This window comes from Sprattus sprattus (assembly GCF_963457725.1).
Source record: "Sprattus sprattus genome assembly, chromosome: 10".
NCBI classification, from domain to species: domain Eukaryota; kingdom Metazoa; phylum Chordata; class Actinopteri; order Clupeiformes; family Clupeidae; genus Sprattus; species Sprattus sprattus.
In genome coordinates this window covers 24332389-24348723 of record NC_137908.1, presented here as the reverse complement: position 1 = coordinate 24348723, position 16335 = coordinate 24332389, and the positions used below count along the sequence as shown (strand labels likewise).

Below are 16335 nucleotides of genomic sequence, written 5' to 3'. Positions count from 1 at the left end.
AGAGAGAGAGAAAGAGAGAGAGAGCGAGAGAGACAGAGAGAGAGATTGCAATCACTCACTGAGCGCCAACAGATTGGTTATAGGATGTACTCTATATTTTAGACTGTATACATGATGTCACAAGTCTTCTCATAGGCAGGTTTCATAAGAAGAGTCAGTGTAGGTGTGGTCGAATCCACTCAAAACTATTTTTTTCTCCACTCATGGACACTGGGGCCACAACTGTGCTTATCATCTGGGAGAGTCTGAAGATGACCAGCAGTGTCGAAAGTACTGACCACGAATGATACTGCTCATCCCAACCCATTTTCACATTCAGGAGTGCTGGAGACACACCACAGTGATACTCAGGTATTGTCCGTACAATTTAGATTATGAGAAAACATGCTTTAATGCTTTAAGCACTTTGAGCTGCATTGTTTTGTATGAAATGTGCTATACAAATAAAGTGTATTATTATTAATATTACCATTATTATTTATAAATAATACTTTTCTATTTGAGTAGCAATCATAGCCAAATGATTCATTATTTTTACTTGATAAATCGAAGCTGAGAGTGTTGCCAGAAGATTTTTAATCAATTTGGACAGGAATCTAACTCCTTTTCTTCTGAGACCATCATAGAAATTAATATATTGAATCACTTCTGTGTGTAACAATAGGTGTGTATAATAGGCATGCTAGAGGTATTTGCACTATGTGAGTGGAGACCATTTAATAGCCTTCAAACAAATTAACAATTTAAAAATTCTATTACCGAACACTATTCATGGCTACATCTGTTGTTATAACAGCAATTTCACGAACCTCTGCAGTAATATCAGAAGAAGGCAAGTGGAAAACCTAGGATCAGCAGTTTTTGTAATGTAATTTTAACCCTGTCATTTCTTTCCAGTTTTCCCCCAAGCACTGTCCAGACATGATGGAGAGGACTGCACTACTGGCTCTGTGCTGTCTGCTGATGCCTGTATCTTGTTCTCCTCTATATCCATCACTGAAGTAAGTCATAATTAAAGGTTTTACTCTGACACCTGAATTGCGTAATGTTGTCACCCAAAAAGATAATACTGACAGAAAATTATATTGTAACACTCATAACTGTCTAATTGTAAGTGGGTCACTTTAATTGCCAGTTAATTTCATCACACGAGAAAGACAATAGATTGTCGAGTTTTAAACATAATTCATTATAAAATGTCTAATTTCAGTCACAATAGCAGGATACTGCAAAATCATTCAATGCTGCCATTGGTATTTGGTAGCCACATCAACATTATGCATTCAAGTGCCTTTGCAGTGGATGTCGTTTTGCTTTTACCCGAGAGTTCATTCCTAGGTCATTGGCAGAGTAATCATAAGAGAAATAGTACATTTTACATAAATGTTTATATGTTTTGAAAAAAAAAAAACACTTTGGTGTTTTTGTGTTCTTAAAAAAAAGGCGTGTAATGTGTATGTAATGCTATATTGTGTGTGAGGCTTTCCTTTTAGGATTTATTGAGGATGTATTTATTGTATGTAAAAATGATACTGGAAAAGTTTAAACTTTATAAATATATTTCTATATATATCATTTTATTCCATAATGAAGTGCCATTATTATTTTTATTATACTTATTTATTATAAGTTTGCAATCATATTCCAAGCAAACACAGTCTAAATAGCCTCTTTATAGCAATGAGTGAACTCTGTCTTTAAATGAAGATGAAAAAGCTGATTATTATAGTTATTTATGCTGTTTCAAGTATGAGGCATCTGTGGTGGCTGCTTTGACCCAAACCTATTCATTTAGCTGTTGAATACGGCAAAGCTGTCTTGGTGAATACTGCAAACTTGTCTTGTCCAGAGAAAATAGAAGCATAGCTCCGTTTTTTGAAAAGCCAAGGTTGAGTGATAACAAAGTCTCCCAAACTGAAGGACCCAGTGGCTTGACACAGCATGCAGACACAAGGACGAGGTTTGACTGTGGACAAAGCCTGACCTCAAATGAGAGGTTCGAAAGGAGCGAGAGATGTCTATGAATATGATATTCAAACATCCCTCCAGTCCATGGTCACTGGGTCAACGAGGTCATTGTGTAGTAGGGTAAAAGTGTGCATAAAAATTAAGAAATACATTCTGGAGCATTTTCTAAAATCTCAGCCTACAGTCTACGTTTAGGCTGTCTAATAAAAGATGTGATTATCACTCAAATCAGCGTGTAAACCTGCCACCCCTGAGGGAAGAATTCAAGTTTAACTGTTGAAAATAAGTAGCATATTTATATCTGTAGAGAAAAGCTGAAAAGCTGTCACCAGTAAGGAGTCGTCACTTTAAATCTATAGAACATTTTCAAACAAACCAGGCTGACTGAAAGTGCCTGTGAAAAAAAACACACCAAAAAAACATTGAAATAATAAAGTCAAAGGACCCCTCACTATTGTTCTTGTGTGTACCTTGACCTGCAGTTTTGGACACAGAGCTACATCCATTTTAATGAGCTCTACATTGGATGACCCTCTGCAGCTGCCAGAAAACGATTATAGCTCCTCTCAGACACAGGAAGCTGTGTTTAGGTGAGAGCAAAACAAATATTTTCTTTATATATTGTATATAAGAATAAGCCATTTAGCATGGACTAATTGTCCAAAAATGGTTCCTCTTATATGATTTTGTATTTTACAACATCACCTAAATAAATACATATTTCCTTTTTTAAGATCTGGAAGACATGCAGATGCCATCTTCACAAATAGCTACCGGAAAGTGTTGGGTCAGATATCGGCCAGAAAGTTTCTCCAGTCAGTCATGGGAAAGAGACTAGGGTAGGTTCCCTTTTTACATTTTAAATTTGTCTATACAAGACACCAAGACGATTCAATTATTTTCACCATTTCTGTTTTTTTTTAATCCTTTAAGCAGAGAGGAACCTGAACACTTTAAGAAACGCCAGTCAGGCATTTATGAGGACATCTTCAAACAGGACCTCACAGCCATCCAGAAGGAGGAGCGTTATCAGGGCCAGCAACAGGATATTCAGAGGCTCAGGTACCTCACTCTTCTCTCTGTGCTACGTGTTTAAGCCCAACACTACATTGGTACTACAACCCCCAAATATTCCTTGAGTTTAAGGATACAACTCCATAGTGACTCAATCAGTAGCAAAGGCTTTTCCATCTTGCAGGCATTTTCAGTTTCCAGTTTTCCAGAGGGTCTTTGGAAAAGACTGGCACGACAGCTGCTGCAGCTCGAGAGGAGCCTGGTCATAAGGAAATATTCCCTTCCCAGCTCTAAACACAGGAAATCAACTGACCCTCTCTCTCTACTCTGGATTGAACAGTATAGTCTTTTGTATGCACTTCAGAAATGTGTGTTGAATGTATGAAAAATTGCACTGAATAAATATATTACATTATTGTCAAGTGTTTTTATACTACCAACACTGCCCACTCTAGAAAAGACTCAGAGCCATTTCTCTATCAGCAAATAAAACTTGACAAAAATCAAAACAAGAGTTCGAGAATGTTCCACCCCAACCTTTTATTTTATTTAATTACAAAACAATGTCTGCCATTTTGACTGTTGCACGTGATGAGGTGGTGTGTGGACAAGATGGATCTCTTCTGATGGAGAATGTTTTGACTCCTATCTGTTTGTAACGGATACATTGAGCATAAGGGTCTCATTTTAGAATTAAACCTAAAAATGGAGAAGACACCAATCCACTGATTCAGCAGATTGACACATGAACACGCTCAGAAGTAACAACACCACATCCATTACAGACAATGTCTTGTCAAAAACATTCAAAAAGATATTTACCAATTGTTAAACACCTTTTTAACAATTCAAAAGTATTTTTTTTGTTGTGAAGATCAATATTTCCATCCCTGATGTGACAAATAATAAAAAACTAAAATCAACATTGCATTCATACACTGACATTATATTACAGGCTTTAGTGGGAACATCATGGCCAAACCACATCTGTATTCGCAAGCATTTGTCAAGAAACTGCAACTATTTCTCACTGTACAGTGCATTCAGTTATTTAAGAAAATGGGAAAATGATTGACTGGATTTGTCTTGATGACTTGACCAAATTGAAAATGATGTGCTGGAATAGTTTACTCTCAACCAAAGACAGAGGGCTTCACCATTTAACTGCAAAATGAAACAAAACCACTGACAAACTGTAGGATTCTTGTGTTCTGTAGAAACTTCTTCTCATTATTTCCCCTCGAGTCTAAAACAGATGCAGAGAAAGGACACATCAGTTAAAGCAGCAATAAAGCGTTCCGTTCCAAAATTAGCACATTAACTACCTGAAAGGCATGCAAAAACTTTACGGAAAAAAAACAATAGCCCAGTGGACACTGAAAGAAGCTTGCCAACACACTAACTGGTGTCTTTTGGCAGTATAGCTGGCAAGGTCATGCTGTGAAAGCTTTTCTTCCATTTTTGCAAGGTGTTCCAGCCAGGAAAAAACTAAACTACATAGTGCATATCCTGGATGGCTTGTGGGAAGGACACAGGTGTTTATCTATCCTTCACATGACCATATGCTATCGAAAATTAAATTGAGGATGGTACCGAAACTAGTTGCATATTAAACCTTACCTCAAAAAGTGTCGAATTGTTGCATTGTGTTACTTTAAAGAAGCCATGCTGAGGCTATTTAGATTCATAGACAAACATGTACTCATGCTTTAAGAAAAAAAGCAGAATAAAAATGAATGAATCAATTTAAAAACAAAAGATTCTCTGGTCCACCAAACAGAACTTGAAACCCACACTAACACAATAGCCTGTGTTATTCTCCCAAAGCAGTCTGATGAATTTCCCATGCATGTTTTTCACATCTATATGGGGGTACAATGAGGAATGATGGTGTGACACAGACAAAGCTGCCATTAAATTACATGATAAAAAACTCTTAGGGTCACAGCTGATGTGGGCCGGAACCTGGCAAGACCCGGCCCAGTGTCGATTGCTGCCTGCTGTTGCAATGCAAACAGAGCGCAGATCATAGACCAACATAATGAAGATGGGACGCACTGGTCAGGGGACTCTGTAGCTTGGGTGGGGGGGGGGGGGGGGGGTGTAACATTTCATTCATGTTGAAACTCGTGACATACATTAACACACCACTGAATCAGAACGCAACAATGACAACAAGCCATGCCATGCTCTTTGACACGGAGTCAGGGGAATGCAGGGATGTGCATGGGTGGGTGGGGCGGTCAGAGTAAAGCCTTACTTTAGCCTAGAAGACTTGGCTTTGATACTAGCACAGAGGCTTTTTACCGCAGACTCCTATACTTTGCCAACCTACTACTTTGTTCAGCAGCAATCCTGAAAGAGGAGCAGAGACGAAGAAAGAGAGAAAAATAGAGGAATAGAGAGACAAACAAAGAGATATAAAGAGGAGGAGATAGGTGGTTGAAGAAGTCAACCACGACAGGAGAGCTACAGCACAGAGGGGGAGTAAGGGTGAAACTAGTTCCCCCTGCACACTGGAAAGGAAGTGGGATGTATAGATTGCAGAGAGCACAGGTTTGACATAACCCCAGAGCTAGACTATAATCAAGAGAGCAGGAAACAGGCAAAGTGGTTGACATGGTAAAACTCTTTGCAAGGCCATCGTACTGGTGTAACTAAGCTACCCAACTTCACATACACTCCACTTCTGTATATTCTGGGAGCCCATTACACCTTAATAGGGGTGAGGCATCACCCCCACAGAGTTCTTGACAGACAAGGACCTTCCTTCCCTTCACATGCCCCAGGGGAGAGAGAGGTTTCATGGGGCAAACACTTACCCGTGAGCCCTGGCCTGCCAAACATCCCTAGAGACGGGGTGAAGGACCTTTGCGCCATGATGACCCACGATGAGATGCTCTGAAGTGGGCCGAGTGGATCTCACATGGGACATGAGATGGAGGTAGGCCGATTCCAACTAATGATTCACTCAAAGAAAACTACTGGAAACTCTGCTTTCACTCCGCCAAAGTTTTTACTTCCCTTTGAATTGAGCCTTTCCTCTCGCTAATGGCACTAATGCTGTCCTGGAAATAAGCCAATAGTATGCGAATAACAGCACGTTTTTGACTATTAAGATGTCAAGATTGTGGTGGATAAGGGTACCTTTTTACTGCTTTCTGGGCCAGCATGCGGTTTCCGGCCAGGAATGTGAGACTGCCAATGATGGCCAGATATTTAAGGGTCTGGAACATGTCGAGGTAAGTCCAGTAAACGTACATCAGACCAAGCATAGCTGAAAAACAAAGAACATTATTTTAAAGGTGAATAGAACACTATCTTGGTTCTCTATCCTTTGAAAGGGATTTGAATTAGTGTATAAAATTGATCGCACCTCATTACAACAATTCACAATAGAAACAACATTTCCAAATAAAAAGAAAACTCTTTATATGTGTTCTCAAACACGTCCTTCCTTGTCTTGAAGCAAGGAAAGCAGATGAAACACACATGTTATTGTGGGAGTTTGGGCTCACCTGCATGGCCAATATGGAAGAGCACCGTGCTGGGAGAGAGACTGAGGTTTGCAAAGTTGGCTCCCAGCTTAAACCACTGAGAGACGGGCAGAGCAGGAGATGAAAAAACAAAAAGGAAAGATAGGATTGCATTACAAAGAGTGAGAGAGTGATGGAGGAATAGGCCGACCATTTCATGTTGTCTAGCAGCATAACAAAAGACTAGAAAATAAATAACAAAATAAAGCTGACGCACTGGAATAGAACTTCTCTCAACATGGCTATGAGTAGCTCCAAAACACTCATAGCACAAAGCTCTATTTATCCAGCGCAGTTTAATTACATGCGAGTATGGCACCAAATAAATGACCAAAGGTTTCACATTTAACAGCTGAATACAAACAACTATTTGTTTTGTGTGAATTACAGGCATACACCTCAGGGTACTTTATACTTGTCCATCGCATAGGGATATTAAAAACTAAGAGCGCAAACAAAATGAGCTTACCAGGATGAGCAGTAACAGCAACGGCGAGAGGACAAGAGCAGTGAAGGTGTTGGACACCACCGTTGAAGGTCTCTTCTCTGGCTCACGGAACAGGTGCTGAGAAACAGAAACAAAGGGTTGATAAGGCTACTCAATTGTACTAAGTAGGATGCAAGGTGACCCTTCAGACAGCTGAATTGAGAGACAACAGAATCAACAGTTAGAGAACTGCAAGCATAACCAAGCATGTGTGACTGTGTGTGTGTGTGTATGTACTGGTTGTGCAGAGTGCTGGTGTGGGATGACAGGGTTGTGTACCTGGATCTCAGGCTTGGGGATATAGAGAGTCTTGGACTGGATAGCTGAAGGGGCCTCCTCATCCATGAACCTCAGCACAACGTCAGCCTGTGAGAAGGGGACAAAAAATGAGTCTATATAAATATGACAGGTATGGAATGGTTTGAGTGACAACCATGTTAAAATGTATACAACATGGAGATTAAAGTGACTCCATGTTACATGTTGTTTGATAGCAAAAAACTCGTTCTCATGCCAAACAAACTAGACAGACCATACACAATTTACATCTTTTCAAAACATCTAGAAAATACTTCAAAAATATCTAGAACATACTTTAAAACTGTCTGGCAGTATGGCATCTATAACGGTCACATACCAAATTCCAGAGAATGGGGTTCTGCAGGGTGGCATCTCCCACCATCAGGTAGAGGGCATAGGTACCGGACATGGAGTCGAACTCAGACTTCCTTTCGGCCGTGTCCAGCTCAAACTTGTAGACGTTCTTGCTGTCTGGCTCAGCCACGAACACCACCTCCTGTCCAGTCTTCTGGTTGTGCAGCCTCACAAAGACCTGAGAACAGAGAGGGCGAGAGATTTAGTTAAGCTCTTTCCAGACACTCTAGATTCAAAAGAATATATGTAATAAGCTAAAACGGGAATTTAGTTTTCTCTTCAAAGAAGAAAGTGACATTCAGTTCAGTACAAGAAAGGGATTGAAGGGATGGTAATTGTATGGTAATAACCTTTACCAGTTTAGGCCAGTCCTTTGGCAATTAAGCTACAAGACAACCAACATGCATTATTCCTATGTTCTTCATTGTGCCATCAATCCATTATTGTCAAATACAAGAAGTTCCATATTCCACCATGCTTATGGTTACAGTAGAGTGACCGATTGAATGATGCATACCTGATGGGGGATGAGTTCAACCCCAGAGTTGACATCCACCAGCTGGAAGGACATGGCAAAGTTCTGATGGCTGTCGGCCATGAAGGAGCTCTTAGATTTGCTGGGGTGGTCCACTCTGAGAAGACACATTGCCTCACACATCAGCACTCAGAGAAGCAGTTAATGCCAAAACAGCCTTATAGTTACTAGACCAGACCTGGGCAAAGTGCGGCCCCTTGGCTGTCCCTGACTGGCCCGCGGAGGTCAATGGTAACTTAGGAATCAAACGTTTAACGATAAAAATTAATATTACTATTCATTTGTATACTTATACTATTGCATTGCAAGCTTGCTCTCGTGTGTGTGTGTGTGTGTGTGTGTGTGTGTGTGTGTGTGTGTGTGTGTGTGTGTGCCATGTGTATTGGTCGTCTGGGCACACCTTTTATACTGCAAAAGCATGCTAATTTTTCATGCTGAATTGAGTTCAGCCTATTGGTCCAGCCCTCCACAACAGTCCCAATATCTCATGTGGCCCCTTGGGGAAATGAATTGCCCACCCCTGTACTAGACTGAAGGTGCTTGCTCACCTCGTGGTCTTGGTCCCAATGCTCTGGTCCTTGTCCACCACAGACAGGTCCATGTTGGTGATGGCTACCTCAGTAGACACTTTAACTTTGAGCTGACAAGACAATGAGGCAAAATAATAAAATTAATACAAATATTTAGAGATACACAGACGAACTTGAGACATGCATGTTGATTTAAGGTTGTATTGGTACAGGACATTCAGTTCTGTATGTATGCCCCTTTTGGTTCAGTACGCCCTGTGACACAAACAACTACTGCCAGAATAGTGTATTTATGTCTAATGTTACTCCTAACGTGCATGAAATTCTAGATATTCTAGAGCGTGCATTTCATCTGAAAGTTTTGGCAGAGCACCGGTTGTTGTATCATGCTAGTCGGTTTTGCCTGGTTAGTCAAGCTCAATGGTCCTCTTTAATTTATGACAGCATAACCCAAATGTGTTGAGTGGAACGAGACAAAAACATAAAGGAAGGCAAGTCCCTCAATCCTTTGGACTTTGGACTGTGCCAAAGTAATAACTAATGCTATGAAATATTTATCGCTGTGGATATGCAACCATACTTCGTCGTAGCAAATACAGAATTAAAGCATATGGTCAAAGTGCTTGAACCCCAGTATAATGTGCCTTCACATTTAGTCAGTCTGTTTTGCCTGCCATGTGTGAACAAGTATAAGCTGCAGTTCACAAGTTATCAACAGGTCAGAGTCTTACAAAGGAGCATACTGTTCCACCCCTATGACAAATGAATCAATCACATCAATGCTGTGAACGAAGAACACTCCTGACACATGCACTCGAGTCGGACTGCACCAACGCTAAGGTGGTAGGGTAAAACTTCCGCCACGTTAGCCATGAATCGGCAATAAAAAGAAAAACAATTGGGTTAAGTGGTTCGACCTTGACTTCTAACTAATGTTAATATTTCATTGTTAATCTGATCACCTCTGCTGACCTCAGGGGAACAGAAAAAGCACATGTATTGTGTGATTAAGCGCTCTTTTGACAAGGCCTGTCAAGCCATTCAACAAGTTAAATCACCAGCCTACGGACTAAATCAGCCTGAATGAGAGTCTGACGCATCAGTTGGCCGCTTAAAGCAATTTAACTCAATTAGACTCAAATTAAAGACATGCATAATGGCTGCAAACAAAACTATTGCTAGATGTTATTACTTAAAGAAGAAATTTAAAAAGACAAATGTCACATAAAAATAATCGAGAAAGTCAGTGAAATCAGGGCACACTAACCTCCACATGGTTTGCGATGAGCCTGCTATCTCCAGTGACGGCAATAGCAAACTGGTAGTAGCCGCTGGCCGGCCGGCTCTCCATGAAGTTCAGTTCATAGACACCACTGTCAAACCGCATTGTATAGAATTAAAAGCCAAGTCATACATAAACTACTTTGGAACACAAAAATCTAAAACCTTTGATGACAACTTAAGTACATACTGCAGCACATAAACACATGCATTCGGACCAGTTTTCCTTTTCATAATGCAAACGGCATTAGTCTAAGAGCTCCTAGTCCTGTCTGATTTAGATTTTCTTGTAAATAGTGCTAATAGTGCCCCCCCCTCCCGAGTTGGAACATAAGCTTATCATCCTGCTCTCATGAGTAAATCATTCTTACAGAATGACTGGACTAAAAAGCACTCATATTTTGACCACAAAAACTGCTTGTTGACCACCTGTCACAAAGTAAAGGATCTAAACTACTCACTCTCCCAGAGCAAAGGGGGCCTTGCTCAGGACTACATTCTTGGAGGCTATTGAGCTTGCACTCTCAACCACGACATCAGCAGACAGGGGCTGGCAGAGCACATCGGTCACCTGGAGCTGAGGAACAGGACAATAGACCCGAATTAGGCATTTAATTCATTTTAAACTATTTCACACCTTGTTTTAATGTTAATTCTCATGAATATGAATGTCATATTGACATAGTGACATACAATACATATTGACATAGTGACATACAAACTGATATTTTCTTTACAAGTACAATTTATATGTCTGAGATTTCAGCTATCTTGGTACATTTTTTGATCCAACTCCTTTCCAGGTAGAATTTACCCATCCCAAAATGTAGCCATTCTGCCATACATTCCTGAGCTGACTTCAGTGTTTACCTGCAGAACCGGATGGCTGTGGGACACAGTGGCAGGCCCCTGAGCTGTGACGATCACAGGCACGTGGAAGCGGTTGTTGCAAAGGGCAGCAGCTGCAGAGGCCACACTGAAGGCCTCTGCCAGAGTCTCCCAGGACTTCTTACTGAAGATAGAGTTCACCAGCTGGATAACCTGGTCCTGTGAGAGGAACAAACGGAGGTCTTAAAATGTGATTTACTATGCGGTTTTAGCAATTCGAACACGTGAAGCAAATACATGTACGTGAAGTAAATTCCCCAAAAACAGCAGGTCTTCATAAAGAACACAGAGACATATGCATCAACGAATGACTAGGACGTAATACCTCAATTTAACTCAAAATCCTGTTTAATCAAGTAACAATACAGCATGAACCACCAAGCAATCTGAATCAAAATTTCCTTTTTCTAATCATGTCATGTCCTAATGTCTAATCATGTACATATGGTTGCAGTGCAAATTTCTTTGGTCCCTGAACACATAACAGGTGTAGAAACTATAGACTTACAAATACAAAGTGTCCTAAACATGTCAACCAGCAAACACAGTACAAGGCGCACAGTGTACCTCTTTGAGTGGGGGCTCCATATCCATATGGTCAGACAGAGAATAGGCTGCACTGACAAAAAGAGCCGTGGTCTCCAGTCCTTCCTCAAACTGCAGGAAAAGCCCCCCCAGGTCATCCAGACGGGCGGCCAGGTCCTGCAGAAGAATTAAATTCAATTTAATTTATATAGCGCAATAACAATAAAATTGTCTCAAGGCGCTTTACAGAGTGATGGTATTTAATTTTATACCACATATTTGAGACCCAGTCTTGGATTTTAGTCAGTCAATGATTCAGGTTTAATCTTAGCCAATGGCGCCAACACAGTAGCCCCATATACATGTGTCAATGTGATCCGATCAGATCGCGTGTGATCCGATACAAACTCGTAATGCGCTTACAATTGCCTCATGTAGCAAACGCCTACATGTGATCCGGTCGTATTTCCGACGATGTCTGAGCCTTTCGAGAGAGGTGGTCTACGCCGATCGTTCAGCCCAGAAAATGGCATGTCAAATAAGGCCGATGTGACGGCGGTGACAGCCTGCGTGGAGATGACCCCAGCCTCTTATAGGGAGTGCCAAGGCAGGGCTCACTCACAGCGAGGGATCTCAGGGGAGTCATGGTCTCATGTGCAGAACATATTTTATGTGAATAAAGGTTATCTACACGACTTTTTATACCTCTAATCGACTCGGTTTGTTGTTTATATGCTACACGAATGCCGTGAGGTCAAACGGAATAGTGTAGGTCTTAACTGGAGCTCAACTCAACTATTACAGCTAGCTTGACGCTATCACTAACTGAAAACACATTGGAACACATAGTGGCTAGGTAGCTAGCTGCTAATAAGTAACATATTAGTAACATAGTACTAATCAAGTAACACATCAGCAGTAATGAATCAACTGTACTGATATTAAATGTACTACTAATATGCCATTCTCAAATTAAAGCCAGTGACATGAGTATTAACGATTAACGAGTTAACGATGGATACCGACAGTTAGCATACCTAGCTAGGTAGCATTACCATTGGATGTGAATGACAGTTATGCTAGCTCTTGCTAGCCCTTGCTATCCCCAAGAAGGAGCATTGTTTCTGGGGATGTTCACTTGACGAGCGGGGGCAATACAGTCGTCTGGAGAGTTCAAAATGATACCAAACGAAGGGCAATCTACTGTATGGAGATATTTCTGCTTAGTAGACAATGCAGATTCTAATTAGGCTGTTGGATATGTCCAATGTAAGGAGTGTGAAGTTTTAATGAAATATGATTGATGCAACTCTCGTTCTCCACAACAACATGGATAAACCTGGATGGTTGGATGTAGTTTCAGTACGAACGTCAGCGTGGAAAAAGATCTTCAATGGTAAGACTTGTCTGTTGTGCCTCTGTTGGTGTCTCATAAAACGTGAGTTTTATTAACGCATAGCGTGTGTATTGTGTAGCTATTTCATTCCGAGATGGCAGAGATGGGGAGTAAAATGCTCCGCTGCCAAAATAGATTACATGTTTTTAACTTCGGGGTTAATTCCCTTTCCTTTACGTCTGCTGCTGGTTAGTAAATACAGACAGCCGGAAAGGTTAACAAACGGAATGAAAAAGCTACACATTACACACGCTATGCTTTAATCAAACCCACGTTACTCACATACTGGTTAACACTGTTACAGCGGGTGTATCAACTGTACCCATGTCTTAACTGTAGGCTACTAATACCACTGTCAATTATGAGTTCAGTTAAAGTTGGAGCAAACCGTTTTCTACCGTTGTTGAAACACATCCACGTGTAGACTCGTTTTCTTTCCGTCTGAGAGTGGTAAATCAAAGGCAATAATAAGAACTATATAGCCTACTGATAGAAAGAAGGGAACTTTAAGCCACTACACTGCCTTTGCACAATGCGGATCCACATTGATGTTGTTAGTAAACAAACCAGGTGGGAGCACATCTCCGTCGTCTTTGCGCATGCCCGATGCAAGGTAACCGGATCACATTTTGCACATGTAGACACGTAACTACAATAGCCGATTCCCTGAAAAATGTTCACACCTACACGCGAATACGATTCGATAAATTGACCGGATCACATTGACACATGTATATGGGCCTAGTGACACATGTATATGGGCCTACTGTTGAGACAGAGACTTGAAGTTCCACACTCAATCACAGCGCTTCACCTACGCTTATCTGATTTTTCCATTCTCAGAACCAAGGGCCTCACCCTCAGTATTCATGAGGTCTTGGAGACACAAGTCTCTGAGCCATTTGCTGACACATCCAAAACACTCCCTCAGGATAACTCTTCTCTTAAATTATTACATTCTAACTTAAGTCCCAAATGAAAGTAACAATTGTAACTAGGTATAAGACACATTGAATTATTGACTAAGGCATATACTTATTAAACTAAATCTTAAATGCCGGTCCCTTCAAGAGCCCAGAGCCTGGACCCCCTTACTGCAAGCACAATGGCAACAGGGGCAAGGAAAACTCCCTGTTTATCAGGAAGGAACCTTAATCAATTAAGATTGAACAAATCAGATTGAATTAAGAACTCTTTGGACTACTCTCCACACAGGCAAACTCTGACCATCACAGATTTAGTAGTTTTGGTTTGCTTATTTATTTGCAGACCACATTCATATCTGAAAAACATGTCAAATGTTTTGGATGAGATACATGTGATACTGTGGCTGACCCCATTAATATGACTGCTCTAAAACCATCCAAAAAAACAAGATTGGGGAGGTGTAACTTCATACAAATCAATATTTACATTTTTAGTAGCCAATTGCAAACTAAAGGTTTGTGACACACGTGATGCTCACTAGCCCCATCTACAGGTCTCACCGCACTCTTACAGGAGTCTACACTCACTCACCTCAATCTCCTCCAGGATCCCGCCTAGCTCGGCCTGCTGAGAGAGACGAGCAGCAGTATGGAGAGCATAGATGATGCTGCACACACATGGGAGGTAAAATTACTCAACTGAAACAAACAATCAATCGAAACAGAAAGCATGATGTCTTGATCACATCAATCCTTGCAACCCTATCAGGCTATTTAGACGTTTTCCCCCCTACAGGCTGGTAGTAATTCTTTAGGCGTTTATCAAGCACTTACAACTTAGTGACTCCTACCCACAAAATGATCTCGCACATAACGGAAAATATTGTTCCTATAGCCCTACTTGTTCTGAGATACTGAGATTTAACTAAACTTTAAAAATAAAATAAATTCCATTGTAACTTTCCAGTAAACACAAACAGTACAACTGGAGGCTTTCTCTCAAGTTGCTGCAGCTAACAAAATTGGCCAAATTACTTAACTGCTTGATAAAAATAAACACTAAACACTCACCCAACGACATTGTCCTCCTTGGTGATGCGAGCAGAGAGGGCACCAACCACTTCCTGTGAGGCTAGAGGGAGTCCCAGAGAGCTGAGGGCACTCACAGACTGATAAATCTGAGACACAGTGGAGTCCTCACTAACCGCAGCCATCAGGAGGTCTCGAGTCTCATTCGAGACTGGGATCTGTGCAAAGATGACATAGGTGTGATAAGATCACAGTTGGGATGCAGGTTTGTAATGACAGACCAAAAGAAAAGAAAAAAATTGAGTTAACACACATACCGCAATTAAGTGGAGGATTTTAAATAAAATAAAAAGTTCTGCAAAATTAAATACCTCACATAACACCTTACCTCACATCCTGTAAGTGCTTGGCTGGCATCAGCAGCATAAAATAAAGACTCGATATTTGTTGGATCCAGATTTGACTTCAGGAATTGGCATGCCACCTGTAAATATAGATAATACACATACAGTGATGTAAATTCATCTCTTTTCAGTCTTCTTTTCGTTTAAATGCACTTAATCTTATGTGAGGGTTAGGCACACCCATTGCTCGAACATATAATAGACCATATACAGACTTCACATTTGGATAAATGCTTACATCTGAATCTGCCACAGTCACTCCCAACTTGCTCCGGCCGACAATGGAGAAGTATGCAGACTGCAGGTCTGTGAAGGGCTGGGCCAACCGGGCTTCCAGTCTTGCCACATCTGACGCTGTTAAGTGATGAGTTGGGGTCAGGGATTGAGCCCCGACGGCCAGTAGAAGGACCAACAAACAAAGTAACCCTGAATTCACACAAGGAAGTAGTCAAGTCATAGCAATTTTCTCATAGTGTATAACAATTTAAGGCAGGGAAACATTCATATTCAGATATCATGTGCCCTGATCCTTTAAAATTGGAACAATTAAACGACGTCCAGAAAAGTTATAGCGTACGGAAGTCCAGACAACACAGACAGCTAGCAACTTAGCTATAGCTGACATGTACATGTCTAGCTGGCCATCTCTGGTGAACAGCCTCTTAACTAGCTAAAGATCTTTAGGGTATTCCAAGAAATTTTAATTCAGCCTATTATGATAACCTGGCCAAGTAACAAGCTGGCTGCTTAGATTTGCCTGCACATCTCAATTGACAGAGCACATAGCTAGTTAGCCAAGCTAGCTAGGTCTCTCCAGGCATTCATTATGGATGGGTACCTGCACGAGCCATCGGCCGACTTGCAGAAATTAAATTGAATGAACTGCAGTACATTTTCGATACAACTAGTATTCTATTAATACAACCTAATGTCAAAAATGCTGTTCTGCAAATCCTTGATTGTAAGGTAGACTACTTGCAAAAGATTCATTGACAACCCAAGAAATGTTACTTACTAGGTTGCGCCATGTCGCCGATTGCAGCGTCACCAAAAGCCCGGCGAATAGTTCCGGGAACTTATCGGGATATACCATGTTGTGTTCATGGGTAAGACTGGTAGAAATCTACTTTCTGAATTGGCGTGAAACATTTTGAATTCATAT

The 16335-nt window shown here is 40.9% G+C and overlaps 2 protein-coding genes across 3 annotated transcripts; one reads left to right on the top strand and one right to left on the bottom strand.

Moving 5' to 3' along the window:
- Positions 1 to 921: 921 nt before the first annotated feature.
- ghrh (growth hormone releasing hormone) lies at positions 922 to 3251 on the top strand (the record flags this gene model as incomplete). The annotated part of the gene is made up of 5 exons (XM_080845636.1): positions 922 to 1001; positions 2451 to 2558; positions 2703 to 2807; positions 2902 to 3030; positions 3167 to 3251. The coding sequence occupies 5 exons, from the start codon at positions 922 to 924 to the stop codon at positions 3249 to 3251; spliced, it is 507 nt and encodes a 168-aa protein (XP_080701762.1).
- Positions 3252 to 3526: 275 nt separating this feature from the next.
- rpn2 (ribophorin II) lies at positions 3527 to 16202 on the bottom strand. Of its 2 annotated transcripts, XM_080846322.1 has the most exons (18): positions 16189 to 16202; positions 15412 to 15599; positions 15158 to 15253; positions 14812 to 14987; positions 14333 to 14408; positions 11461 to 11595; positions 10876 to 11052; positions 10467 to 10582; positions 9992 to 10097; positions 8743 to 8834; positions 8177 to 8291; positions 7643 to 7837; positions 7285 to 7371; positions 6988 to 7083; positions 6501 to 6576; positions 6130 to 6259; positions 5243 to 5337; positions 3527 to 4228 (listed from the first exon to the last, which is right to left on the bottom strand). In XM_080846322.1, exons 1-17 carry the CDS (start codon positions 16199 to 16201, stop codon positions 5286 to 5288), a joined length of 1926 nt encoding a protein of 641 aa, XP_080702448.1. In that variant the 5' UTR covers position 16202; the 3' UTR covers positions 3527 to 4228; positions 5243 to 5285. The 2 variants fall into 2 exon arrangements, with proteins under 2 accessions (XP_080702448.1, XP_080702449.1); XM_080846323.1 differs by lacking the exon at positions 5243 to 5337.
- Between the last annotated feature and the right edge of the window lie 133 nt (positions 16203 to 16335).

Excerpts from the sequence above, each read along its gene's own strand:
- rpn2 (XM_080846322.1), bottom strand. Across the intron at positions 10,583-10,875 it reads ACAGCCATCCGGTTCTGCAG|CTCCAGGTGACCGATGTGCT; the intron begins GTAAACACTGAA and ends CCTGTTCCTCAG. Across the intron at positions 6,260-6,500 it reads CTTCCATATTGGCCATGCAG|CTATGCTTGGTCTGATGTAC; the intron begins GTGAGCCCAAAC and ends TTTGTTTTTCAG.